The sequence below is a fragment of the Epinephelus lanceolatus genome, chromosome 12, assembly GCF_041903045.1.
Source record: "Epinephelus lanceolatus isolate andai-2023 chromosome 12, ASM4190304v1, whole genome shotgun sequence".
In the NCBI taxonomy this organism is placed as follows: Eukaryota; Metazoa; Chordata; class Actinopteri; order Perciformes; family Serranidae; genus Epinephelus; species Epinephelus lanceolatus.
In genome coordinates, this window is record NC_135745.1 from 38,715,075 (window position 1) to 38,742,658 (window position 27,584).

The window sequence follows — 27,584 nt, forward strand, 5'->3', positions numbered from 1 at the left end:
CTGTTTACTGGCCTGTTTTGTGACCTATGACGTTCCTGCGTTTAAAAAAACACACACACATTGTCCGTGAAGATTTCTCAGTCATCCAGGTTATAGTAATCATAAGTGCTATATCGTGGGCAACTGGACTTGAGTCTCTTTAGACGTTTCGACTTTCACCCAAAGAGGCTTCTTCACTTCATACACACTAATTTTGGTGAAAAAGGGGGTATGAGAGTTGGGGAAAGGAGTGCTTGGTAGAGTGTGTTTTGTTGGAGCACAGAAAGGGGCTGTATCCACCAAAATTATTTTTTTTTCTGAGGCTGGCATATTTTTTTTATGCTTCGCCATGGAATGTCTTGTATTTATGCCCTGCCAAAAATGCCAGCAGTGCGACGACGAGGCACTGGGCATGAATTGGGACGTTTTTTTTTTCCAGAGAGTTGAAAAAAACTTTGGGTAAAAGTGTAGTGCTCATTTTGGTCACTTTGGACATTTATTCACAGTGGAAGAGAGATCAACCATCACATCTTACATGCACAAGTGCTGAACAACACTCAAATGGAGTAAAAATCTGTTAATATACTGCTTATATATTATGTTTCCTCTCATGAACCCACACAGACTGGCGGTTCTGTCCTCTCTCTCCCTGCATGCTTCAGCCTTTACCCCAGCCAAAGCAAGTACTCCAAGTTGTGCCGACGTGTTTGCTTCCCAAGGACAGTATTAAAATATAAAATATCTTCTACATTTTCTTTGTTCAATATCAAAGCAATTAGCCGCAATCATCTCAGCTGAAAAAATGCCTCCAAAGCGCTCTTAAACGCTCCCAGCTCAACTTTTCCCCGAGGAGCGCCTGTCATTTTCAGGTGGCTTTGGTGAACCAGGGCCAAAGCGTAGCTTAGTGTTATCTAAAAGATTTTCAATGCCATAGCTGAATATTACTATTATTCAATTATTTTCATCGTTTTTTTAGAATGACAAGGAAACATGAAGCATATACACTGTAACCACAACATCCAAAGCCACCCTGCCCCTCCCTAAGGCTGCCCTACACAGACAAACAAATGGACACCGCTTAATACACATGAATATACAAACTACAGAGTCAAGATAGACTGATGATAATAATCAGGTAATGCAAGTGAATCAACAGAGCAGAATGGACCTGAACAAGTGAAGAAAGGGAAAAAAAATTAGGGGCAATATTACATTTCCATACTATAACAGGCATACGTAGGCATTATATCACATTTCTTGAAGTATAGACATTACTATAATAGTCAAGGAATGGTTGCCATACTGATTCTTGAGTGGTATATCTGAGCTTTTCCATATTCAAGTGAGCCGTGACATCATTGACCCAGCGCCTAAACAAAGGGGGCAGGGCCATAGCTGAATAGTGAGCTGATTTCAACAATGTGGAAAAGTCAAAGATTTCAGAACAAGACTTCTTCTTTAGCGAGACTTTGTTACACACTCTAACAAACACACCAGATCTGCGAAAGGTAAGAATGTGAAATGTTTAATCTCTCTGTAGGGTCCTTTCTATAATGTTCACAGACAGCACTGTCTCTCAATTCTGGTCCAGTGTCAAAAACTCGTTGTCTCCATGAGTCACTGAGACACAAAAACTTGGAAAAACAGGGTCCAGGATGAAAAATACAGAAGTTTCCCTTTAAAGGTCTTAACTGTACTTGTATGGCAGCTGCCTGCTTGAACACTCTCCACAGAGCTGCAGAAGTTATTAAATGAATCTCTTTGGTACAGCAGATATGTGCCTCCATTAAATTGACTTGATTCTGACACTTCCCAAAGGGAGAACTCCCCCATGTCTAATAAAGATGGCCTGTCAGCATTCGGAAGAAGTCGATCCCAAGGCTGGATGTGAGTCTGAACGAGCTGAGTTGATCTCTTGTGGTGATTCTCCAGAAAAAGTATGAGTGTTTAGATGGATATCAGTTAATATGAATTCCGAGTACATTTTATTTTTTCCTCTTTTTCCCCCTCAGGTTGAATATAAAGCACTTATCTCTTCATATGATATCTTACAGTGGCGTCCCCCTCCCCGTGTTTCCTCAAACCAACAAAAATTGGTTAATGCAGTTTTTGTCTGCTCTCTTTGATAGCCAGTAGTTCTGTGTAGTGTTTTTATATCTTTCAGCTGTCAGTGTCAAAACCTGACAAAGACTCTGCGGTAAAATATCAGATGGAGTCAGAGAAACTGTGTATTCAGCACACTGTGGTGCCCTGCGGAGAATCTGATCTGCTGATCAGCACTTTGGATACCCTCACATTTAAAGATGACAAAAAGGAAAAATGGCGAGCTCATGTTTCTATATTACTGTTTTGTTTGCGAGTATGTTAAGCTGTGTGTTTTTTTATTTTAATATCAGAGCTAGTAAGTCTCAGTGCTGCCATTTTCAGACTTGGTTGACATTATAACAGAAGCCCTCAGGCAGGCCTTCTCGAAAGCCAAATTGCAGGAAATACTAGTCGGGCACCATCACTCAGTGTCTCCACGTCCAGTTTAATCAGCCTTTTTTGGGTTCACCTCGACCTGCCGCTCGTGCCCACATCTTACTGGATTGAAACACTGCGCATAATGAAATGTTTCCTCCTCCGATGTACCTGGCAGCGACAGGATGATGTGTCATTATGTTAAGGGCACCTAAAAATGTCACGAGGAGCGTGTAATGTAACTGCTCCATACTGACTTTGACAAATAGACCTGTCATGAAACTTCACCAATTAGGATACAGATGTTTTGCGCTGGCCTCTCCAGCCTCGATGTCTGTGTCGTTCAGGCACTGTAGACGGCGACTGAGGTGGAACTAAGCCTCTGTGTCTGGCTGTCTGACTGAGGACATGTTCTCATCCAGAATACTGATGGCACGTCATTTCTGATAGAGGTTCACAACGTTTCCTATAAATGATTTCAAAGTTATTCAATTTCACGCTGAAGCCCCACTTTTGAAGCCTCAGGGAGATTTCAGGCCTGTGCAAGCTGCAGGGGGAGAATCTATATACCTGTCAGTTTGGAGTTTTTGATATCATGATATTATAAGTAAATCGATTTGTTTTTCTTTGCAAAGATCTTTATACAGGCTATCTGCAGGTCCTTGATTTTGTTTTAGTTTGAGGTCTTAAAATTTGAATTTGTAATTTTTTGACCCTGCTCTAAGCCCTGCCCCATGTGATGGTCCGTCAAGCTTTCGGATAACAAGGAATACTGCAAATTTTTTAGGAAAAATGAAAAAGCGATTGCAGAGAGAAGCAGACAGAGGAGTCTACAATATTTGTTTAAAATGTCAAACTGGCTCAGCAGCAAAAACCAAACTAAACACACAGATTACAGCGTAAAAGTGAACCATCACATCACTGCTGATCGACACAGCAGACAATGAATATAAAGGGAAACCTCTGCTAATATTCAACCAGCTGTGTGGCATCGCAGTGTGTGCAGATGAATGATGTTTGGCTTCCCCCCATGCTGCCAGCCACTAAACCTCCACTGACTTACGGCGGGGGCTCAGAGGGAAGCCAAACAACATTCATCTTCACACACTGCGATGACACACAGCTGGTTGAATATGAACAAAGTTTCCCTGCTTCCCTTCACTGGTTCCTGTACAGCAGGGTCGGTCTTTGTTGCACTGTTATAATCATTACAAAGCAAAAGCAGCATGTGTGTATACATTCAGTAGGTTATATCTTCAGTAGCTAGCTAGCTAACCCTACACTTTTCAGGGTTTGATTTTGGTTTTGGAACAGGGAAGAAACGTATATCTTTTTCCAACCTCTCCAGGTAACGAGTGTCATTAATACACGTCAAGTCCTTTTTCTGTGAAACTCCACATTTTTGACGTTACAAATCTTTAAAGCTAACACTGAACCTAATACTGTCTTTTTACTTTATACTTACATTTACAGTACTTGTTGGCAAAATGTAGATTAGTTGACTGGTTATTAAACGTTGCTACCCTCGCTAGTCGGCACCCAAAAAAAATTGTTGTTACACCAAGGAAAGGGGGAGGAGTTTGAATCGGCAGACTGGTACAAGTCTGTTGGTGTTCGACGCAGAAAATATGTCCAGACCTCACACATACTCACGCCAGAGGGATCTGTTCTCGCTATGCTGAACAAAAGAGGTGCTTTTTGGCGCATGGAAGATGTATGTGTGTGTGTGTATCAATTTCTGTTTGCACTCATTCACAAGAGAGTTCCCACCTTAGTGTGTGTTTTTTAATGAAAATGATTGAGATGTTAAATACACAGTCAATAACTAATAACTTTTGTTTAGAGAGTTGTTGAATTTTCATAATGCATGGTTCGAACAGCCACACATTTCAGCGGCATTTAAAATACAATTTAGTTATTGAAAAATGTGATTAACTATTTCATATGGCTCTTATAATATACATAATATTTTTTTGGACAATGTTTAACTTTGTAGATTAAATTCTGCCCAATTCTGACTGTTTTTCAAGTACTTTGTTAGTTTTAGACTAGTCAAAGAGTGCAAGTTTAAACCTCCCTAAGGGAGATTAGTTCTTAAGAACATCCCCTATTCCTACATAAAACCTACCCATATGGGACCACATATATACTATCTTCTTTATACATACCGGCAATCATTAAATAATCCGTCTAAAAATCATCCATATTTGTATAAAAATGATCTTGACAAGATCTTACAAAGCACTAAATCAAAGTGTCTGCTACCTGTAGACACCCTGCAATATGTTTACCTCACTGTCTTCCCCTCTGTGCCCGTCGCTCCCTATGCACCATGCTAATTGTTAGTAACCAAGTTACACAGTGCCCGTCATACCGTGCGCCATTTAACTTGAACTGTTGGAGCGTGTCTTAATCGTCAATCACCTGTGGAACTAAATCTCCCAGAGCTATTTCACAGACTGAGGATTTGAGATTTTCATCAGTCACAGATATGCTAGTTAAATGAACATAACAACAATTAATCCCACATTGAATACCCAATCGATGATGCGTCACTATCCTGGAGCCATTATCTGTTGAAAACTGATTACATAACTGTTTGCAGTAAGCAAATGGCACCGTATCAAGGGAGGAACACTGCATCCTTTCACACAGAGTTTTTATTTTGTAAACCTGAGGTTCATGAATTGTATCAGCTTGATAGAAACAAATAATAGACTCCTGTGTTAGATCAGTCAGCAGCTGCTCCATAGGTTTGCGTGTTATTAGCACTGGCAGGGGGGCATCAGTAGGAATGATGGTCTTCCTCCTGACTTCTTTGTAAAATGGTGTTGTCAGCTTCATAACGAAGCGCCCAGCTTATTGTCTCAGCATGCAGGGGCGGCACAGGAACGGAGACAAAAGGCGTGGGAAATTATATGGGAGCTTGTGCCCAAATGTGTCGCTATTCTTGGCCCTCTTTTTGGAACAGCATGGAAAGAAAAGGAAGAAGACTGAACAGAATTGTATTATATACACTGTAGATTTATTGCTCCTTCTATAGAAATACAGCCGAGAGAAATCCATCAGACTTGTGGTTTTGCATGTAAACCACACAAAGATTTGTTTGGTTGAAATGGTTGATGTTATGACTGGCATCTCCAGAGCATCATTAAAAAGTAGCAAGGGCACATAAAAAATCAGAACTGAAGTAAAGTCAGCTTAACAGCTTTGGGAACTTTATTGTATCGTAGCAGGATGACGTCAGTTTGTGGCTGACTAATGTTGTGATTGGCAGCTCCATTTATTTTAACAACTGCAGTAACGGGATGGCGCTGAGATACAAGAATGCAACTGAAGGCCAGATGGTGCATGACAGATTACGTGTTGCTCTTACAAGGAGGAAATTAGAGAAAGAAGATGATCCATGTAGCATGATCGCTCAGAGGGTGTAGATATTGGTGGGTGAGATGGCGACATATGCAAAGTTGCAGCTAGTCCCTCAATACTCAAAGCTCCTCTCAGAATGATACAGCAGCCGGGTTGAGGATTTCTCTCAGTTCAAAATGGGCCTCACAAACTGTGTCCTACATCTGACCTCTGGTGCTCCACAGAGATGTCAGCACATAGCACATTACAGTAGGGATGCACTGATTGTGAAACTCTGGGTCGATACTAATATCAGAGTTTAGAATAACAATTTGGCTGATTGCAGATACAAATACAGATTTTTTTTAGATAGATAGATAGATCTCATTCTAATATTGCTGTGAAAACATTACAAATTTCGACTTCAAACAACCGTATTTACCGAAATCAACAGGCCTATATTTGGGACAGGCCTTTAATTCATTGCAGAAAAAACTGTAGCTCAGCAAAGATGGCAAATACGATCAAAGTGCTTATTTCATCCAGTATGAATATTACTTGTATAAAAATTAGGCTTCAGATAACACATCAATTATGAATCATTCATTTGATCTGGCTCCAACAGACAAGTCATCAGAGACAGAGAGCATTTGCCCTCCACGATTACAGCATCCAACATACAACCCCAACACCACTTTATCCTGTTAAACCAATGCTCACAGCTTGGATTCATTTTTATGAAAAACCTTTTTCATTCTTTTGATCTCAGGACCCTTACAGACTAAAGAAATATGAATAACTTACCAGGTAATCGGGGACTGGACACATTCTGATTTTATGACAGCTTCAGAGGAAGGGAGTCATCTTTTTTGTCATGGCAGTAAATCTGCTTATGGTTTCAGTAAAATGCACTGAATGATTGAAATGTGGAGAATCTTACCAAGCTAACGATGTGTAGCATCTCCATATTGACAAAAGTTTAAACATTTGTATCTGTATGTGCGATCTAAACAGCTAACTAATGTTAAATCAAGTGGGTCGCCAACAACTTAATGTATACATCCAAAGAATGTCTATAAAAATGAACTGCTTGGCAACCAGACCAGGCGTCTAATTGAGACAGGCGTTTATTTGTCAAAATGTGCAGCCACACCAGGCTAGTAAAGGAGACTAGGTGTTTAATTTGGACTCTGCTTTTAATTGAAGTTTTATGGTGTTTAAGTTTCTTGCCAAAATGAAATTTACAAGTTTACATTTGAACACATCATGGCAACATTATAAAACTTCTCCCAATACTCCTTTTTACTGAATAGAGCTTAAATGCATCATCATGTAACTCAATGCAACCTCCGTTGGCTAATGGCTAACATTAACTAGCTATCCTCCCGCTGATTACAGCATGGATTTGTGGTTCACAATGTAGCATTATCAGGGAAACTGACACACGACAGTGAGTGTACTGCGTCCTTTTGTCTTTAAGGCGTCCAAGAAGACGCGTTCTCTTGTCCCTGGGACAAATGGATGCTTTTAGTCTTGAGCCCAGCTTGTTGGCCTGCGCAACGTTGATATGAAGCAACAGAAAAAAACGTTGGCCACTGCCATGAGTGACTGTAATCTTATTTGCTGATAGGCTGATGGCAGTCAACAAGGCGAATACAGGTATCGATGTTTGGCCGATGTGTCGGTGCATCCGTACATTATTGGTAAGTGAGCTGATTCACTAAAAGCGTAACTCATCCGTGCTCCCTGATGATGATCTTTCAGGTCGTCTCTGCATAATAATACCAAAAATAATACTGATATAACTTCTTCTACATTATAAAGATTACAGAATGCAGTACCACATCAAAGCTGTTGCATAAAGTGAGTTTGAAGGCAAGTTTCAAAAGATGACACCAGAAGTAAGCGGGGGTTTGCAAACTAATGTGTAGAGGAGGAGGACTGGGAGCCACCAGCCCACACAAACCTGCCAGTAAAAACTTTGCATCTCTCTGCAGCTTCCTCCTACGTTCTCTCACTGGTCATTTTGTCATCTTCTACAAACCAGTTTATGCCTCGTGTTTCCCCCCCGCCCATTCCCAGTTGCTGGAATTCACGCTGCCCTTTTTCTGTGTTCAGTTGTTCCATTCTCTCTGGCCAAGTCTGCAGACCTCACCCACAGTTTTCTGCACCTTTAATTTTTTCATCTGACACATCAAAGGGATAGTAACATTGGCTGCAGGGCGGTTGTGGTGGTTGCAAGAAGCAACAGTCAGAAAGTCAAGACTACCGCCTATTCATCCACCCATGCATGTTCAGTACATTTGCAGGTACAAACACACACACAGCAAACACACTGTTCCCGGGCACTTTATGTTTAGAATCATTTTCTGTCAGAGGAAACAGGAAAATTAGCCGTGAGCATCCTGCATGTCAAACATTTTAATAAGGGGCCTTCATGCTGCTCATACAGCTTAGGTTATGCAACGAATACACACTCTTGTCACTGTCTCTCTCCCATTCAGTCTCATACATTCTCCGTCTTTCTCTTACACACACTATACAAAACGAACAAGCTCTCACACAAGTGCAAAACCTGAATTTTAGAGACAGAAGCGTCTGGAATTTTTTCACAACCTCCCACAGACGTCCTCGAACCTATCATTTTCTCTGCAGTGGAGCAATGGTGACGTATGCTCGTCGCTAGTGCAGCTGAATTTTAAAAAGCTCTACACCCACGCTCAATGCCACTACTGCAAGCATAATTATCATAAACTTTCCTTGCTGTCTGTAGCCGTTCCGTCTCTGTGTATGATTCTCCTGACTTATTCATTCGCTGATATTAAATCAGTGTGGATGCAGAGAGGGGAGGGTGAAAGGCGTCTGGTAAACTGATGTCTTTTTGAAAATTGTGAGGTCACTGTGTAATCACTGGTGCTGTTTAATCACCTGGGTGTGTGAGGGAACCGAAAGCACATGTTTACTTATTCTCACTGTGTGTGTTTTTGCGTGTAGCGGTACATGTGTTCCTGCATGCACAGATGCACAGATTGGCTTATGTCGCACCCAAACTGCAGTTTGTGTACTTTACATCTCACTCTGGCATTTGGGAATAAACGCTGTTGTACATTAATTTAGAGGAGAAACACCTCATTTCAGGTTTAAGCCATAGCGAGCATTCCTCTGTGTGTTTCTTTATCAAATTATAATTCAGATCTTTCAAGGGAATTCGCTGTTTGACAGACCTGTTTGTAATTTTGGGGGGAGTCACATCAAGTGTTAATTGTGCCACAGAGAGCTGAATAGTCACACCCAGGAAAACAGAGGAACTCCCTCATGACTGCCCACACTTATGATTAACTGTGGTAATTTATTCCCCCTTTTTTTCTTAAAGATGTAGTGATAGATTTTTAATTTTAGTTATTTTATCCCTAGTTAGGTTTCCACAGTGGCCTGATCTGCCCTGGGTGTTGTGGAACTTGATCGCCATACACCTGAGGAACCCACAGTAACACTTGCACTGTAATTACAAATGATTCAGTTATATCCTTACATTATGCAAATTAATTCACACATGACATCTCCCAAGGGCTGCAATTATCAATTACTTTCATTAGTAATTTAATGTCCATCAGGGGATGTCATCATAGCTTGTTTTCTGTAGCCCCTTTTACACTGCCAGATTTCCGCGAACGCTGGGCCGTTTTGCCGGCAAGCTGCGAGCGTTTAGACACACAGAGCCGGATTGTCGAGTTGATCCGAGGTGCCCAATTTTCCGCCTCGTAGGTAGACACATTGGCGGAACCCTTTTAGTTTAAACAGACCAAGGCGGCCTTCCGCAACGGGAGGGGCTGTTGAAGACTTGTGGGAGGAGCTGTTGATGACGCCGCACCTGCGAGCCACTGGCGGTGGATAAACAGCGAGCAGCTAGTAGCAAGAGGGAAACGCAAACCTGACAGACACTGTAAAGATGAGCAACTGGGGAGACAAGGAATTGCGCGCCCTCCTTGTCCTCGCAAACGAAGAGGCCATTAACCGTCAGATGACGGGGACGGTGAAGAACGGGCCGACTTATGAGAGAATTGTAGGACTGACCAGCCGCGGCTTTTGCCCACATCACTGTTTACGTCACATGCTGAGCTACACATTTTGCTACTTGCTCACGCCCCCCATTGCCCCGAAAAAGGCACATTCTGTATTAACAAAAGTAGGCAGGCGGCATTTTGCTGCACTTCCCGATTTTGCTTTTATACTGCCAATGCTGAAAGAAGACTGATTGGGCTTTCTTGCAAATTTGCACAATTCCTATCTAAAAAGGGCTACAGTGACTTACTCAGAGGGAACTCATTCAGCAGCTCCTCTGGCAGCAGCACAGTATCTCTCCCTCTCCTCTCTCGCAGTGCGCACACAGGAGCAGATGACGTCAAGTGATTTTGTCATAAACCTTTGGCAATGTAAACCCATGTGGTGCTCATGGCTCGACAAAAAACGACATACATGTGAATGTGCAATAGTTAACGTTGCATAACAGCCTGTCACAGGTTACAGCGTGATGATTAGAGGAGAAATGGCAGAGCATAAGAATATTTTATGAATGTAAACATAGTCACTCCCTGTCATGTTCATCTTCATCTTCATTCAAAACAAGTCAATTTGCAACACAATAATTCAGCATATTTCAAATGTGATATTTCAGTGGGTCATATAAGCCTAGGACTGCAGTTATCAGGCAGTCTGGTAGTTTTTGTGCATTTGAGATGTATTATTAATATGATGTTGATTTGGGTCAGTGCAGCCCAGATGTATGACCATGAGAATTCTTATTTCTGCTTCCCTGTATTTACTTGAACTAAGTCTCAACATTTTTCTGTTTTTTGCCGAAAAGCAGCACAGCTTCTTGCATTCGGTGCTGGCAACCAGCTGAAATTGAAAATCCTAGAGATGGTGTCAGGAGTCATTTGGTATGATTGAAGCCTCGGGCAGACCATCATACAGGGTGGATTAGCAATTCAGAGCTCATGTGTCTGGTCTGATGACGCCAATCACTGTTTCTGATGGTGTCCATTGAGGTCTCTTCAGTCAAGAACTTTTTTTTCTGCTAACCGTGAATCATTTCCTCCTCTCGCTGTGCAATAAGTTCTTATTTTCATACGCGGCTATATTTAAAAGCGTGACATCAACACCTGAAAAAAGAAAAGTCATGAACATATTTATTCTCATGAAATCTTGTGAGTCACTGTCGCAAGCTTTGGCACTGATTTGTCATGCAGAGCTCTGACTGAACTCCTCTAAATAATGCAGCTGACACATGTATGTTGTGCTTTCAGAAAGTAGGTAACACGGGAGGTTTTATCCTGGAGAATGCTGGATGCAGGTGTGAGCCCTACTGCTGTTGTGTATGTGTGAATGAGGTCAACAGCACCTTATCGACAAAAAAAAGAAGCAGTGTTCAGCTGCAACCACCTACCAGCCTTATGCTGATCATCCTAAGTCAGGTCGTCACCTTCATCGCCTGTTCCTGTTACCCTGTTTGCCAGAGGAAGCAAACTGTCCTCTCGAAAGCATCTACATATGTGCATGGCTGTCGCCCTCACACTGACTCATGTTCTAATACTGACGAGGGGCCAGTAAGCTTTACTCATGGCTTGGATGCATCATGCAATATGCTAGACAACACCAGTGTTTGTCGGACGTGGCGTCTGGGTCCTTATATAAAGTCACCAGTGCTGCCCGTCTGTCATGTCTGCAGTTGGAACGTATCTGTCCTCTGCTTCCTGCTAATAGGTATTCAGAAGGTATCACAACCCCTGAAATTGCTTAAGCCCTGAAGGTAATTGATGATACTGTGAAAACCTTCCCCAGTTCAGCCACTCACTATCTGGAGGCTTACAGTCGCAGCTGACTGCAGCATGGAGACATCCGAGTGAGGTTGTCTAATTTCAAAAGTTAGCTCAAACTTTGACAAGGATTTCCTTGTAGGCATGTTTTGCTGTTGAAAATATTTAAAAAATGCATCCCCTCTGGATATGATAAGTGTATTGAGTCAAATTATCTCAACTGAAAATGCAAATACTATTTATTAACATCATTGAATTCAATCAAGAGGAGGTGGCAGAAATACAGGCAATCTAATTAGGGACTGTGATGAATTCTTCCAATAAAACAATATTAATGATACTTGAATCTTGAATTTAATCTGGGTGTTATTTTCCATTAGAAACCCAAAACAAAAATGTCCGCTCTTGTATTTTGATTAACTTTAAATATACTGTTTATACGTGCAGCGCACTCACATTGTATATTGTATTTCTTTAATGCTGGAAAATAGGGCTTTTGGCATATTCAACAAAATCTGTTAATGCATCTTACTGTTTATGACAGATTGAAGTTCTTAGGATGCTGTTTCAGGGATTTTTTAGCTCCTATTTCAGAGTGGGTAATCTCCCATCGCAGGGGAAACAGTGAGTGACGTATGTGTTTCATTAGCCATGTTAACAACAAAGAACACAAAACACAAAAAGCAAAGAAAACATGGACAAATGGACCGTCAGTGAAGTTCAGGCTCTATTGTGCATATACATGTTATGCCACGAGGGAAATACAACCTGATTTTGACTCATCAAAGATAAGAAAAGATAAGATAAGACTTTAGTCCCTCACTGGAGAAATTCACACATTACGGCAGCACTAGAGTCAGAAGCAAGAGAAAAAAATTAATTCATTCATTTTCTGTAACTGCTTATCCTGTTGGGGGGTCACAGGGGCTGGAGCCTATCAGCTGACACTTGGGCGAGAGGCGGGGTACACCCTGGACATGCCACCAGACTATCACAGGGCTGACACATAGAGACAGACAACCATTCACACTCACATTCACACCTACGGTCACCAGTTAACCTTCATGTCTTTGGATTGTGACAAGGCTATTCAAGAGAAGGCTGAGACACGGGGTCAAACATGGGGGGATTGCACATGCGCAGTAAAATCTGGTCTGCACTTCCTCAAAGGCTCAGTAGATGGCGTTAGACCGCGGAATAAGGGGGATGTGCATGCATGCAATTCCGACAACTTCAGGAAGCTGCGGTCCAAAAGTCCAAGCAGACTGCACCAAGCGCACTCCTTGATCGCCTGAGCGGATCCTGCGCTTTTTATCTAGCGCCCCTGCTGTCACCCTCCAGCATTGCAGCTCAAGTTAAACTGCGCATGTGCAAACCCCCCATGTTTGACCCTGTGTCTCAGCCTTCTCTTGAATAGCCTTGGATTGTGGGAGGAAGCTGGAGCACCTGGAGGAAACCCACGCTGACACAGGGAGAACATGCAAACTCTGCACAGAAGGTTCCGGGAACCCTCATACCTGTAATATACATGGTGTGTAGTGTATTAACTGCAAAAATATATAGATATTATTGCACAGTCAGTGGAGGATGTGACACAGTTAAAATATAAAGGATATGGATAAGGATATATGTTTATGAGTAAATAGAATATAACCTGAGGTAAACTGGTGTAAAGTGCTGCCATGTTATAAGTGGCAGGTGTTGAATATAGTGTTATGTTATGATGTCTTGTAAAGAATCTGACTGCTGTCGCAATGACGGACGTGCGGTATCGCTCCTTCATGCATTGTGGAAACAAATCTAAATATAAGAATCTTTGACAGTCAACTTGCGTCACTTCAGCATTCCTAGTGTGAATGCAAACAGAAAGACAGCCGTTGAAGGTATGTAGATCTTTAGGATAGATGGATAGTGGACAGTTCTCTAAGGGAGTCCCCAGAATTGTTTGGTACGAAAAAGTTTAATGATGATAAGAACTAAGATTTGAGTGATAGTTTTTAAGGACTTTGGTGTAGCCTCAGGGAAGAAGAGGACAAAGTCAAGTCAGTCAGACCCATGTTGTCAAAACAACAGCATTACAGTCATGTTTGTAACCGTGACACACAGATGAAGAGATAAATGGCCAACACACACAGCATGACATCTGCTCACAATCAGGCTGATGTGCACACACAGATACGGAGGCGGAGGGTAATTCAGGAACCTCAAAACATGCTAATCCAGTTTTTCTGAAAAACCCTCCCAGCTGCTGTCAAGATACGGTTACAACAAGAGGGAGAAACATTAAGCTGTGGGATAGAGGAGGAGAGAGGGGCACACAAGAGAAGCTCTGTTACCAAGTCAGCACTTTGAAATCACAGGATTTACCACAGCGCAGGTTTCCTCTGGTCCGAACCGCAGCAGAGACAACAGGATAGTGGATTAACTTTAATCCTATCAGTGTTTCTTATGTTGGACCCTGTCAGCCAACACCTGTATTACGAATCACCAGGAGGAAATGACTCTAAGTGAACCGTGACACGCGGCCTCTCTGGGCTGCTTCCTCAGACTGTCCAGTAACCAGGCGGGCTTCTGCTGGTAACCACATTATCAGGTCTGCATGGAGGGGACATCATGGCCACAGCGTGGTGCAACTGACAAAAGAGGGAGTATTTTTCTGTAGCCATGCCGGACAAAAGCGACAGGGGACCTACATGTTCGAGCTGAGAAATTGAGCTGCATGGATATTTTCATAGAAATTCATGAAAGAAGCACCCACGAGAAGAGCAAAATGAAAAGATGACCAACAATTTGGAGTGACACATGATATCTCAGGCACCTGGGTGTTTTCGTTTTGAATGGATGTATTGTGAGTCATGGAGGACTCCCTTTTGAGGTAGACTATGTTGCTGTGCTTTGGGGGTCGTAGACGAACTCAACACCACCAGATCCACTGGAGCGAAAAGGACTGTTTGCTTGACGATGAGCCTCAGATCATTCCAAACCCCTGCTTCCTTGACACAGGTAAAGGCCAGCACAGTGAGCTTCGACAGCTTAGCATGGAGCCTAACTTCACTGTGAAGGTTGACGTTTTACTGGTAATACTTGCTCATAAGAAACATCAAGTTCCCCTGATTGTGTCGGTGTGGTTACAGTGCGTGATGAAATGTAAAGCACTGGTTTTCTGGAACAATCCCTTCAATATTTTCAGTTGTTTTCATTCCAGCACCACTCAGTCTGCTGATAAGAACACAAAAGGAAAAAATGCACTGACTAACACCTCCAGTATCAGTACTCATGTGTACTGTAAATAGTGTGTAATAGCAAAGACCTTGATTTAAATGAGTGCAAAGTAATATCATTTTGAAACACGTTTTCCGTCAGCCTGAAGTAATGATCAGCGTCTAAGCAATTTAAGGGCTTCAGGGTGTTTTTAAATCAAGCGCTAGTGAGAGTCACAAAGCTGCTGTGACGCTCAGACGGCAACTTCCAGCTTCATGGTTACACTGGATTTCCCAGAGTGACGCACACTGAGAATGTGTGTTGCCATTTTGTTCTACTCTCTCTGCCAAAAAACCCTCATGAGCAGTAATGCTAAATTCTGATCATGCACCTGTGTTGGGGTTTATTATGTAACACAGGAAATGTTGTAATGAGAGGTTTCAGTCGGAAATCAAAATATAGACAGGGTGGTTCTGATCTGGTGTCATGAAAACAATGTTCTGGCAAATTATCCCAGTGTTGGTGATATGTGATATAAATGTAACCTCAGGGGAAAATTTCCCTAGTTTTTTGTTTCCTACCAGCATTTTTCTCTCTTTGACCACAAAGGGGCAGTGTTCCAGCCCAAACCACACTGTAACTACTGCAGAGCTGAGCAGGTAAAATCTGGCTTGATTCAGATGATGCTCTGTGTATATATGTACATACATATATATATATATATATTACTTGTTCCTATATTTAATGGGCCCATTTCAGTTCACTAAAGCATCATAGAGCTCCACACCTGTCAAGAAGAGGAAATGGAACAGAAAAATGTCAAGGCTGTTTGGTCCATTAAGCTTGAGCTCTCCCACGGTGTGTGGGCTGGGTAGTGGGAAGCGTGGTGTGTAGTTGTGTGGATACTTCATGTTACTAACACAGGTTACGTTTGCATTTGTGTTCTTTTAGGCCCTGTAGTGAGAGGCGTTTTTTTTTTTAATAGTATTTCTCTATCAAAGATATGAGCAAACTGTATACGACCTGAGCAGTATAGCTATGCTGGACCCTTTAATTTAACACAGCATGGTGGTCTCTAAAATGTGGACATATTAACAAAGAACTTGGTGAACTGTATTCTCTCTTCTTCCATTAAACATGGGAATGTCACCCTTTTTGTGTTTTGCCATTGGTCAGGAGACAACATGTCCATTCATGGCTGGGAGTCTTTGTTGATTACAGCAGTGTGTAATCAGCTCAGTCCTCTCTCAATCTCATGTTCACTTTTGTCTGTTTATGTCTCTGGGGGCCACTCGCAGCTCCGGAGAAATCAGGAGGGCGTGTTTAATGCCTGTGGGATCCATTCCTTGTTTTCCATGTGTCCCGGGGGGTTGGAAGGCAGCTGAAAGTTCAAACAGAGACACACTCCCTCATGCTCTGCATGGCAAGAGCTCAGAGATTAAGGGGTTTGTCTGCACCGCCAACAACAAGGACTGCTCACAGTTCGTAACTTGCCAAAGAGGAAGGGTGATCTGTTTTGTTTTTTTTTTGTTTTTGTTTTGTTTTTTTTAAAGTTGCAACCTTTGCAGCTATTACAGATTTGACTTTGTTGCAAAACAATCAGTGGATAACCAGTTTTTCTTTTGTTCATCTGCCTGTGCAAGACAGGTAGAACAAAGTGTGGAGGGAAAGCAGCTACCATCTGAATGCCTGTGTGAGTCTGTGTGAGTAAAGCAGCCAGAGGATGCAGGTGGCAGCGAGGCTTTGCTCTAACTTGTTTGAAGTTTTTTTCCCATGTCAAAGGTGAAGGATTATGCCTGGCATAGGAATTTAGTCTTCAAATGCAGGACTTTATGAGCTGAATATCAACAGCTCCTGGGCAGAATGTGAACATTTACTCATGCTACACGCTTGTGAATGAGGATGTATGTGTGAATCAATTTGAGTGAAGTGCCATGCTATTCCTTAGCAGTGGGACCGTGGATGCGACCCCAAGGAGTACAGCTATTGGCCAACAGCAGCAGGGGAAAACCGTTTACCACATCTCTGTAATCCTGAACGAAACACAGGGAGATGCGCTGGTGTCAGGGCTGGGAATGGGCCGGGTCACCCACACCCTGGTGGAGAATTGCCAGCCAGGAGGAGAGATAATTAAAGTTGTGCCAATGGAGAACAGCCCCAGGCTGGGCAGGGCACGGCAGGAGTTTGACAGGTGGCCCTCCCTGAGCCGCTCAGGTAGAGCTGGGATACAAAGAGAGGAGGTAGTTGTGGAGGAGAATGAGGAGGAGTTGGAGGAGGTGGAGGGAAAAATGAAGACCGACAGGTTTTTGAAACAACCTTTCAAGAACTCCAATACTTCCTCACAGAAAGACAGAGACGTGGCAGAGGCAGCCGCTCAGACAGACACCCAGGAGCAACACATTCAGAGCGCAACATTACGATCTGTCACCGTCCACGCTAAAGGGCTCGTCTTTGGGGACCATGGCCCAGTCACAGGACATAGCTCTCTGCCTCGGGCTGTGTTGCGAAGGTCGCGTCAGGATGAAGCCCCGCTGGGTAGAAGAACAGTGAGCATGTATGGCGACTCAGTCAAGCAGCAAAGAGATTCTCAACCTGAGCAAGAAAGGTGGCTGCGGAGGCCCAGGAGTGTGTGCATGCTGGCAGGCCCAGGTCCAGTCCAGTTGGAACCCCGGACCCAGCACCCCTTCAAAAGGGCAGGTGTTTCAGAGAACAACCAGCAGAACAGAAACAGGAAGGCTGAGTTGAGGGCTGTGGATGGCCTCAATGCTGTTGCATCTCAGAGGCCTTCGTCCCCCACAGAGGTGACCCCCAGGCTCCGCCAGAGGAGCTGGAGGCCCAGGCCTGTCAGTATGACAGTACTGGAGCTCAGAAAGAGGGGCTCTGATGATGAGATAGACAGCCAGAAGAGCTGCAGCCACATAGGCAGCGATGGAGGAGGCTTGCTCAAAGGGGGCTTCCGTTGGAGGCTGTTTGGCAAATCATCTCAAGATAAGAGCAAGGAGAAGGAAGGTGACAAAGATGCAAAATCTTCTCCCAAATCCAGTAAATCTGACGCTCCAAAAAGTACACTTAGCTCCTTAAGACGGAGCCTCAGTCTGCGAATCAGGAGGACTCGACCCCGGGACAAAGTTACTTTAGGGTCTGAAAGTGAGTTAAAGGATGACTCTCGGACTAAAAGTACATCTGAGGACACAACAATGCCTCCGCGGCCTTTCTCATACCTCACTGGAAGAACTCTTCCAACTTCCAGTGAGCAGATTGGGGATGGGGGGATGCAGTACATTCAGTACCACAGCAGGGGGAAGGTCAAGGTAATGGAGGTACCCCTCTGTCCAACAAAACTGTCTTCCAAACCAGTTCAGGAAGAACCAAGCATATGGCAGCTCATAGCCAACCGTTTCAGGAGGAAAGAGCAGCCATGCAGTGGCAAATGTGAAACCCAGCAGTCCCAGAGCAAAGACACAGACCAGTATCCCCTGGCCGGGAATAATAAGTCACAGCCAGTCGCCATAGAGACTCCGGTAGGCATTGACTCCCACAAAGGTCAAGGTAAGACCTGCAAGATCGCTGAATTTATTTCTCAGCTCAGTTCTCCATTTACAGCCCCCCCTTCACTGCACAGAAAGTTACACGGAAGTGCAGTTTTTTTTTTAGACGGACAGGCAAATGAAAAACACATGGGGAATTGTGAGTTTGGATGGCGTTCAAAAACGTCTGGTTCCAGAGTCTTTTTGGAATTTCTATTTTGGGTGCTTTATTTCCTCAGTGTTTTTCATGTGTGTAAGCACTTACACAGCGATTAATTTTCCTTACATGAGATTTTTTCAAGTTGAGTAAACGTCTAGGTAAGTACAGTGAATTCAAATCACCAGTGACTGATAGGAACACATCATGAAATAGCTTGTTTTTCAGTGGTGCAACTGAAGTGTAACACAGCCCCAGTGCTGTTTCTGTGTTACCCAGATACAGGACATGGGAGTACTGATAATGCTGTCTGTTGGCCTCACTGAGACACAGCTTAAAGCAGTAGCATTAAAGCAGTTAGCGGCTGTAATGGGGATTCGTTTGGCAGCCTAGCAGGGCTAAATTAAGAGGGCTTACATGCTATAATGATGGGAAGAAACGAAGACGACTTAAGCACTGTGTTTAAAGGTTAACTCTGAAAGTGGAGTGTGTTTGTCCAGTTGCCTGGAAGACCAGGCAGAGAGAGGCAAATATTTGTAACTCTGAATTAATAGCTGTGATTTGCTACGTTTTTTGCGTCAAGTTCCAATTTCGCACCCTCACATGAAGACCTAATTAGTCGTCCGTGACAACTTAACGACTTCTACTAATGTCAGGTCGCACATATCCTGTATTTATTCTCATTAAGCTAACCTTTGAGCCAGCAAAGCCGATATTTCATTCTCATGCTGGCATAACACTCATAATAGGTCCTGAGGGCAGTCTGGTTGATCCCCCGGTGTATTTGTATTCTCACATGACATGTTACCAGGGATACCTATTCCCGAGTGTCAAGTGGTATTTGTCCACTTATTCCGCAGCAGAGGCAGTCAGTCAGGCAGTAGGAATGTAGGTGTGCCGATTAGCATGAGTAAAGTTAGGTGTTCAATGCCCTGGGCGGGCCTCGCCGCCTGTTGCTACCTGCCTAAGTGTTTGCTCCTAAATTAAATCCAGAAAGCTGAAGCTCAGCCCTCGCAAAAGTAAACACACACACACATGCGCACACACACTCAGTTCAAGTGTTTCCTGATGATAACTTTGAAATCTTGTGAGGTTTTGGGGGGAAGGGAGATGATGGATTTGAGGTGTGCAGAATGCGTCCCCACCCCCACCTGTGGATGAACAAAGCCACTCAGTCGAGCCGGTGGAGGCATGAGTGATCAGTGAACCATGTGCTGAGATAGGGGCTCTCTGGGGGTCTTTGGTTTGGAGGAGGGGTGCCTGGACATGCGTTGTAGGTGGTCAGCAGTGCACTTATCTAGTGGAGGTTGAAATACTGGGACTGTAGATAGAACTCTGTAATCAGCCTCTGTATAAGGTGTCAGCGAGGGAAGCAGACAGAAAGTGCTCACTGATGCGAATTTATTCTGACCTGTCTTGACTTGCTATTACCTATCGACAGTCTGAAGAAAATCCCCCATGTGTGTCATCCATTCTCCTTTATCTTGAATCTGACATGAAATGTATTCACAGGGATGGAGTTCTCTTCGCTTTTTCCCTCGCCATGTTTCACTCACTTCCTGTGAATTCCTGCCAACGATGTTTCCTGTAACAGCATCACCTTGCAGTTGGAATTAGTCTGCCTGCTTCAAAATCTGCAGATTGAAAAATGATTTAAAATATGCACTTGCTTATTTCATTCATAGCAGCAGGGGTGGGTAAGCCAGACTCCCAGCAGGTAATTATGTTCAAGACAAACAGACACTTACAAGGAAACAGAGACAAACAGTAACACTGTGATGATGCCCTCTCACCTGCTGCAGGAGAAATGGGGAGGCAGTGTAATACTGAAAAATCACTGTGTGATACAGTCTGGGCATGAGCTGAGGGGAATCTGTTAATAACTGAATTTATCTCATATTTGAGCATCTGCCACTGCAAATCTCAGCTAGGGTACATTTTGTTCTTCGAGACTGTGGTTCAGTAGGTGAGCATCATCCTTCTGTTCGAGAAACAGTTCGCTTTTCCCACCAACAAGTCTGCAAACTGTTGTTTGTTTGAAGTTTGAGTTAGGGTCTGCTTGTAGAGCTTTCTCTTTTAGCTCATCTCCTAACTCTACAAATCGAGTCAGTCAACCTGGACATTGTGCGGCAAGGTGTCTCAAACCCTAATTTGCAAATCTCATGTTAAATGACAATCCTGTCTGAACCAGGATGTTCAATTTATTTTCAGGGGAGTGATCAATGCCTGTCTGCAGACAACACAGGGCTTTAAGAGCTTAAAGTAGGGCAGGCCATCCAGACCGCATTAGACTGACATAGCGTAATGATTTTTACCTCGTTCTCTGCTGATTGTGTTTGTCACTTACTTCCTTTGATGGAATAAAGAGGTTGGTGTTTGGGAGCTCAGAGGAACATAGATAAGAGGGCTGACTGCACATCAGTAGGGAGATGATACAGGACCATTTTGTCAAGACGGGCACGATAAAAGTAGTTGGACGAGGAAAGTTTGGTCATGAGGTTGGCAACTAAGGGAAGTAGAAATACTAATTGCTAGCTAAATTCCCACTCTGTAATTTATGATGGTGGGAAAGCATGGTTGGAAAGTCAGTCAGAGTGGAAGTTTCGACCTCAAGGTTGTCCTCTCTCATTCCAAAAACCACTTCAGATTCACTGCACGTAGAAATGCCCGCACGTGTGCACATGCACACACACACTCAGGCGACCGTACGCACATGGTTTTTGCTCGCATTGCCTTTTCTTTTCTCGTGAAATGGAATAAGTGGAGGGGGGGGTGGTGATTGTGCTTCGCTACCCTCACACTGAATGGTCATTTTTATCTGAGTAGACATGAGCAGTGAAGTGAAAAACCTAACAAACAAGCTGGCATCGCAGTTTCCCCTCTCGCAGAGACAAAGACACTGGTGTCCTCTCCAAGCATCACAAATGCAGGGGCTTTCTGTTTCCATAGGCATTCTGGGACACGGTAATGTAGGGATGCTCATTTTTAAAGAATGACGTAATACGGAGCACATGGGTTCAATTAGGGTTTTTTTTTTTTTTTTTTGCATGGGAGCAAACTGGTTGTACTGTATCTGCTCCAAAGATGGAAAAAGTTGGGTATTTTCACTGTTACAGTTTGTAATAGGCATGTTCATGAGGGGAAATCTATCAGATGATTTCCTCAAAAGATTTTTAATGCGCAGGTGTTAGGTGCTGTCCAATTGTGTCTAAGAGTAAGAGCTCCTCATTTTCCTGTCTTCCTGTCAGTGTTTTTATGTCCTTGAAACCATAAGTGGTGCTATGGTCAGTGAGAAGGGAGTGTGCTGGTCCAAAAGTGCAGCGCTTTGTCAGCGGCCAACAACTCCATGTCTGTGTTGGCCTGTGATGACACTGAATTTCCCTGCATGGTTATCTGTGGATTGGCTTTTATTTGAATGTGTCCCGCTTTGAAAGTTTGATTATGTGAACTGGGTAAATGTGGGAAAAACATCTGTTCGTCTGGCAGCTGTTTTTCTGTTTATTTTTTAAATTGTACTCTCTGTTGTTTCTGTTTGTATCTCTATTCATTGATTCTTTGTTAATGTTGCGTTACTGCAGTAAGTGCTAAAGACTGGAACCTTTCAGTGTGTTTGTCTAATTGTAACTGTTGACTTTTATCAGGCCTCTAATTATGTGGAAAAATAACATAATGTAAGTAGAAGTCTTCACAGAAAGTACAGACACTGCCTCTGGAAATAATAGGTCTTTATCAGGAGGACAGGAAATCCAAGAAAATGAGGCAGCAACCTTATCTGATATCGTCTCAGAGAGCTGTGACCTGAAACTGAATCAGAAGGGTGTCTTCGCTCATGTTCAGACATGTCAAACCCACACTGAGAGGGCTTAACATGAGGCGTGCTGTTTAAAGACTACTCTGCTCCTCACAATGCTCGGTGAAAGGCCCCTCTGTTCGGGGTGAACTTTTCTCCTCTCCCACAACAAGTGAGACACGCAGAGCAGCACGAGGCTCTTTGTAAATGGAGGTCAGAAATAAGTAAACATTTTAGCGGGGGGGTGTTTTTACTCTAATTGTAGTAGGTAAAAGAATTTTTGGCTCAGGTCTGCTCAGCTGTGAGTCATGCCGGCTTTTAGCATACATTTTGGAGAGAAAATAGAAACACGTCTTATAGTGACAGTGGTTACCTTACTGTTTATGCTGCCATTCTTTTCTTATTTGCCTCAGGCACCAAGGGAAACCATTGTTGCTGAAACAAACAGGCTTACTGTAATGACGGCTCCCTGTTTAGTGTATGAACACTTTAATTGTTACGGTTAAGACGTGGGGAGGGAGTGCGGGGGGCTCACCTGGTATTACACACCTTGTTGCCTGGAGACAGAGAGTCTACACTCCCATATTGGAGATGTTATCTTCTTCTTGGGGGGTTCAGATGGTGAGAAAGCCGCCATCCAAAACAGGAAGCTGGGCTTTGTTCTAATGGTTGTTATGCCACATCGGTGTGTGCGCCATCTCTGTGGGAAACAGGCACCGCTTGTGGAGTTGTCATTTGCGTTTTTGAGTTCTGAGGGTTTGTATTGTTCTTCATAGTGCTCTTTCCCACTGCCCTTTTTCAAAGCCCAATTATTATCCAGTCAAAGTCTCCAAATGTCACTGGAAAACCAAACAAGTTGAATCAGGCCTGATAATGGCTGTCTTTTGAAATGGATTAGCTGGGTCCTGTTCAGAGATCGCAACGTGTTGAAACCTTAGATTGAAATAGGCTGCGTGGATTGTATTTACTACATGTGTTTCACAAGTCCCTCTTGGCAGTTGTGTGTTTTTGTAAGTTGTAAAAAGCCTACATAAACAAAAGTAGACATGAGCAAATTAGTCAGGGACAGAGGGCAAGAAATATTTACCGACTTGATTTTTTATATGAATGTGTTGTTGGTCTGCAACTAAGTAGTAGTTTAATTGTCTTAATCTGCTGATTACTTTCTCAGTAGGAGTTGGCAGTATGAGAAAAATCTTCTTTCGTGGTGTATGTAATTTTATATGATGTTTCCTTCTATATCAGGATGCAGTATTTGTCCTTTAGATTAAATTACAGGTATAGTGTGTGGCATTTAGGGGCATCATTCAGGGGTGATTGAGCAGCCGTAGCACCTACTTTTTCAAAATTTGTGTGTATTGTTTTTGTGTAGTGTGAATTCTTCTTTTTTTCTTGTGTGTGTGCAAATAGTTTTGCTAGTTTGCACTTTTCACTAAGTGGCTCACGCAGTCATTTTGTCTTATGATTTCTGTCTTGTTGTATGATGCCCGTGTGAAGAACTTTGAGACCTATGTCTGCAAAAAGTGCTTTATGAATAAGTTTTACTTTCTTACTTGTTATTGGAAGAAATAGTATATAATATTCAGCACCATGTTTTAATGAATCACTTGAAAATAAGAATCGTTGTGTGTTTGTTACCTTATAATGAGCAGTTTAAATCTGCATACAGAGCAGGTCCTCTCCCATAGAGTCCGACATCTTGTTTTACAGTAGTCCAAATGGACAAACCAAACACTGGCTCTGGATAGGGCCATTAGTGTTTTTCACTTTGGCCACCATAGTGCTCCTACACACTTGGCACATGGGAGGAGTTTCAGTTCTGCAGCCTCTCCACTAGATGCCACTAAATCCCACACACTAGACCTTTAAGAAATGATTTAAAACACTGTTTTCCAACTGGTCCAGCCACGGGGTCCAGACATCTCCTTAGTTGTTAGTTTGAGGTTCAACAGTTTAACACATTCAGCATCATACTTGTGTTTGACCATGTCGTCGAGCTGTTGGTTGGTCACTCACTCTACGGCAGAAGACAGCACTTAAAAAATAAAAAAAGATAAAATGTGCTTTTTTACAAACTTGACATGTTTGCAAGTCACTTGAGGTCCATTTAGATGGGCCCATGACCCACTTTTGGACTGCGACCCACCAGTTTGGAACCACTGGCTTAAAATAGCCATATTGGGCATCATCACACTTGATTATTTTCTTCTTATATTTGGAAATACCATACAAACAAAAAACCATTGCCGCACACTTAGCAGTAAAATCTAAACTTCTTTCAAAACTGAAGCTTTAAGGTTCCTGAGAACAATAATTTCAAGTGTCACAGGTGTCTGTATTCACAATTTCACTCAAATCATGTTACTTTGTGAGGCAACTGGAATCATGAGATCACAAGATCACACCACAATCACAACATTGCACGAGAAACTGGCACTGATTTGCTACACAGCCATCCCTGAATAGCCCCTATGGTAGAAACATTGTGAAGTCTCCACCGGTGGACATACAGTATTTCTTCTGTTGCATGGTATAGACTGTCATATCACCCAACCCTATTTCATGATTTATCATTGTAATGATAAAATAAAATGGTGAAAAATGCCCAAGTTATTCAGATTTCTTGTATTCCAAACAAGTGTAAGGCTAATTACCCAATGATTAACCATCATAGAAAAATAATAAAACCGGGATAATATGATTGTTGCAGCTCAAGTATCTAAAGTTTTTGTATTTTCTCATGATATGGTGCAAAAAAAAGAAAAGAAAGATTGCTTCGCCTGCAGTGTATAGCATAAATAAAGGTTGAAAGTTTGCCCGTTTGAAAAGCTCTATCTTTCTCACCATTTGACCCTTTTAACTTCAGTAAGCTTGGTACAACACGGCTCTGCAAGTCTATACTGAACTCCATTAAAGTTTGACATGATGCAACTGGTTAACTGTGGAGTGTTTGTGTGCAGGAAATAAAAGATGATGGTGAAATGACACTGAACATTCTCTTAAAAGATTATTGCAAAAATCAATCCCCTACAGTACGTCAAAGTGTACTAAACACTTGATCAGGCAGCTGAAGAGAGGCGTTGTCGTATCTGTATGACAGCTGAGTCCATCATAAAACTTGTTGCACACACGACAGATATTCTGTGGCTGTAAAGTTGCTTAACAATATTGCTGTAAATGCCATATAGCTGAGGTCAAATGGGTTCAGACAGATGGATTATCTTTCGGTGCTGCTTGACTTATTTTCTTTTTTGTCTTTTTCCTTGTAGACTCTTTCGTCAACAGCCAGGAATGGACATTGAGTCGGTCAGTGCCAGAGCTGAAAGTGGTGAGTAACTTTCTTATATTTCTAGCAGTCCCTCTGTTGATTCGCCCTCTGAGGTTTCATCTTACTGATCGATTTAAATGTCAGTGAGAAAGCATGTTCTGTCCATGTAATACTGCGTTTGCATTTTACATGAGAGGGGAACAGTTGAGAAATTGGCTGGACTTTTCCCTGGCACGTACTGGGTGATTTTTAATGAGATGCGTTGGCATGGAGATGCAGGGTGGCTTGCAGCAGGACGCGAGATGAGTGACAGTTTTGGGCTAGACTAGTGACACATCCTGGGTCTGATCCCATCCGCCAGTGAAGCACACACTCAGCTACTGCCAAATGCACAACTAACATCCTCACATGGTTTAATGTCTTCCACCCATAAAGACTAGCAGCCTTTAGAAACTGCACTCCGCCATTCTGATAGTCTGTGTAATATTTCCGTATCAGGTGAATTCATTGTTGTGGAAAAGAGGAAACTTCAATGGAGTGAAAAGAGGGGAATTCACAAGGAGCTCAAACACAAGCTTGCTTTATTGGCTTCAAACACTCAAAAATGTGTCTGTTTCCTTTTATGTGTCTGAGGTGTTAATTGGCAGCTTCCACACGGGGGTTTGTTAAATGGACCTGGAAAGACTGAATGAAGTGTCTCAAAATAGCTATCATTCTTTTCAGATCTTTCAAAGAAGTGCTGTTTAGCGACGAGGTCATGCTGAAAAGAAGTTGGCCTTACGCCTCAAAAGCTTTTTAGTATGACGGCAAAGTGTTTCTTCTTTTGCATGCTGCTGTAGTAATGACAGGAAGTGGGGTCAAAATATTTCCTGCAGATTAGTTGAAGTGATGATAGGGGTGCAAAACCTCTAAAACATCAACCACAACAGTGAGCAGTACCCCGGTATTGTAGTTCTATAGTGGCAACTAAACTGTGGTCAGACCGTCTTTTATTGGCGTCTTTTGATCATTAAATCCACACTCTTTCATATTCCAAGATCAAATCCAAACATCTACAAAGAAGAGTAAAAGTTTTGTGCTGATACAGCTTTTTGATTTCATGAAGGCTGTATACCAGCAGGTCACAAAGCCCAACAGTTAAAACAGCAGGAACACTGGTTCAGTGGTACGTTGGAAGTCGATATTTGTTGACTCATTGCTTTCACCGCACACAGCCTACAACTTTTGCTAACTTAAAGCTTATTCATAGTTTATTCTGCTGGGGTACCACATGGTATATATATACTTCAATTATAGAGAGGGTAGGCTGGGAAAGGCCTTAAACAGATCTTTTCTCTTGTGCCTCAAACTTCCCTATAATTAGAACCATACCTGACTTTAACACCCACTAATGATCTAAAGAAGAAGAGGGCGATGGTGGGTAGAGGAGGAGGAGGAGGAGAGGGGAGGAGATGAGGCATGTTGCAGCCTTTGTTCTTCCCAGACATGCTGGCATCATCAGCCCACCCTCCGCCATGCATCACCCTGAAGGCACTGTAGCTAGGTCTGGTCTAGACACCAGGGAGAGGGAGCGGGGAAAAGATTGCGACCAAACTAATGTATGTTAGAGGACTGTCCTCATAATGCCTTAATCTCATACAGCCTGCGCACAGGACCAGATCGTGGTTTTCAGGGTTTTGTCTCTTAACTACAAACCACATGTACTTTCCATTACTTCCCACCATTTTCTAACCATAACATCAGTTTTTTTGTTTGTTTTTTTTTCTACCTGCCAGGCAGCAGTTTGTTGAAGTTCATGCCACTATGGAATTAAGATCTACTTATAGAGATGCAATCCATCACAGTGAAAATTAAGGCCCTGTCAAGACGTATACAGATATATTTAGAAACGGATATTTTCTCCCTCCATTTCGAAAAACGCTCCACACGACCTTTGTTTTATAATGTATGTCTATCCACACTAAAACGCAATAATGATTCTAAATGCTCACCATTAGCTGTCTCCCCTTGTTGCAAAGGACGCAAAGTGTAAAGGCTA

At 42.8% G+C, this 27,584-nt stretch overlaps 1 protein-coding gene across 3 annotated transcripts in view; it reads left to right on the plus strand.

Moving 5' to 3' along the window:
• Positions 1–27,584, plus strand: part of agap3 (ArfGAP with GTPase domain, ankyrin repeat and PH domain 3) — a 161,464-nt gene that overhangs the window by 48,549 nt on the left and 85,331 nt on the right. For 2 of the 3 annotated variants that reach the window (XM_033649814.2, XM_033649816.2), the window contains exon 2: positions 25,548–25,606. In XM_033649814.2, coding sequence (XP_033505705.1) covers positions 25,548–25,606 — 59 coding nt within the window. Of the gene's footprint in view, positions 1–16,645; positions 18,354–25,547; positions 25,607–27,584 lie in introns of those variants that run through there. The other variant, XM_033649813.2, reaches the window with a different exon arrangement.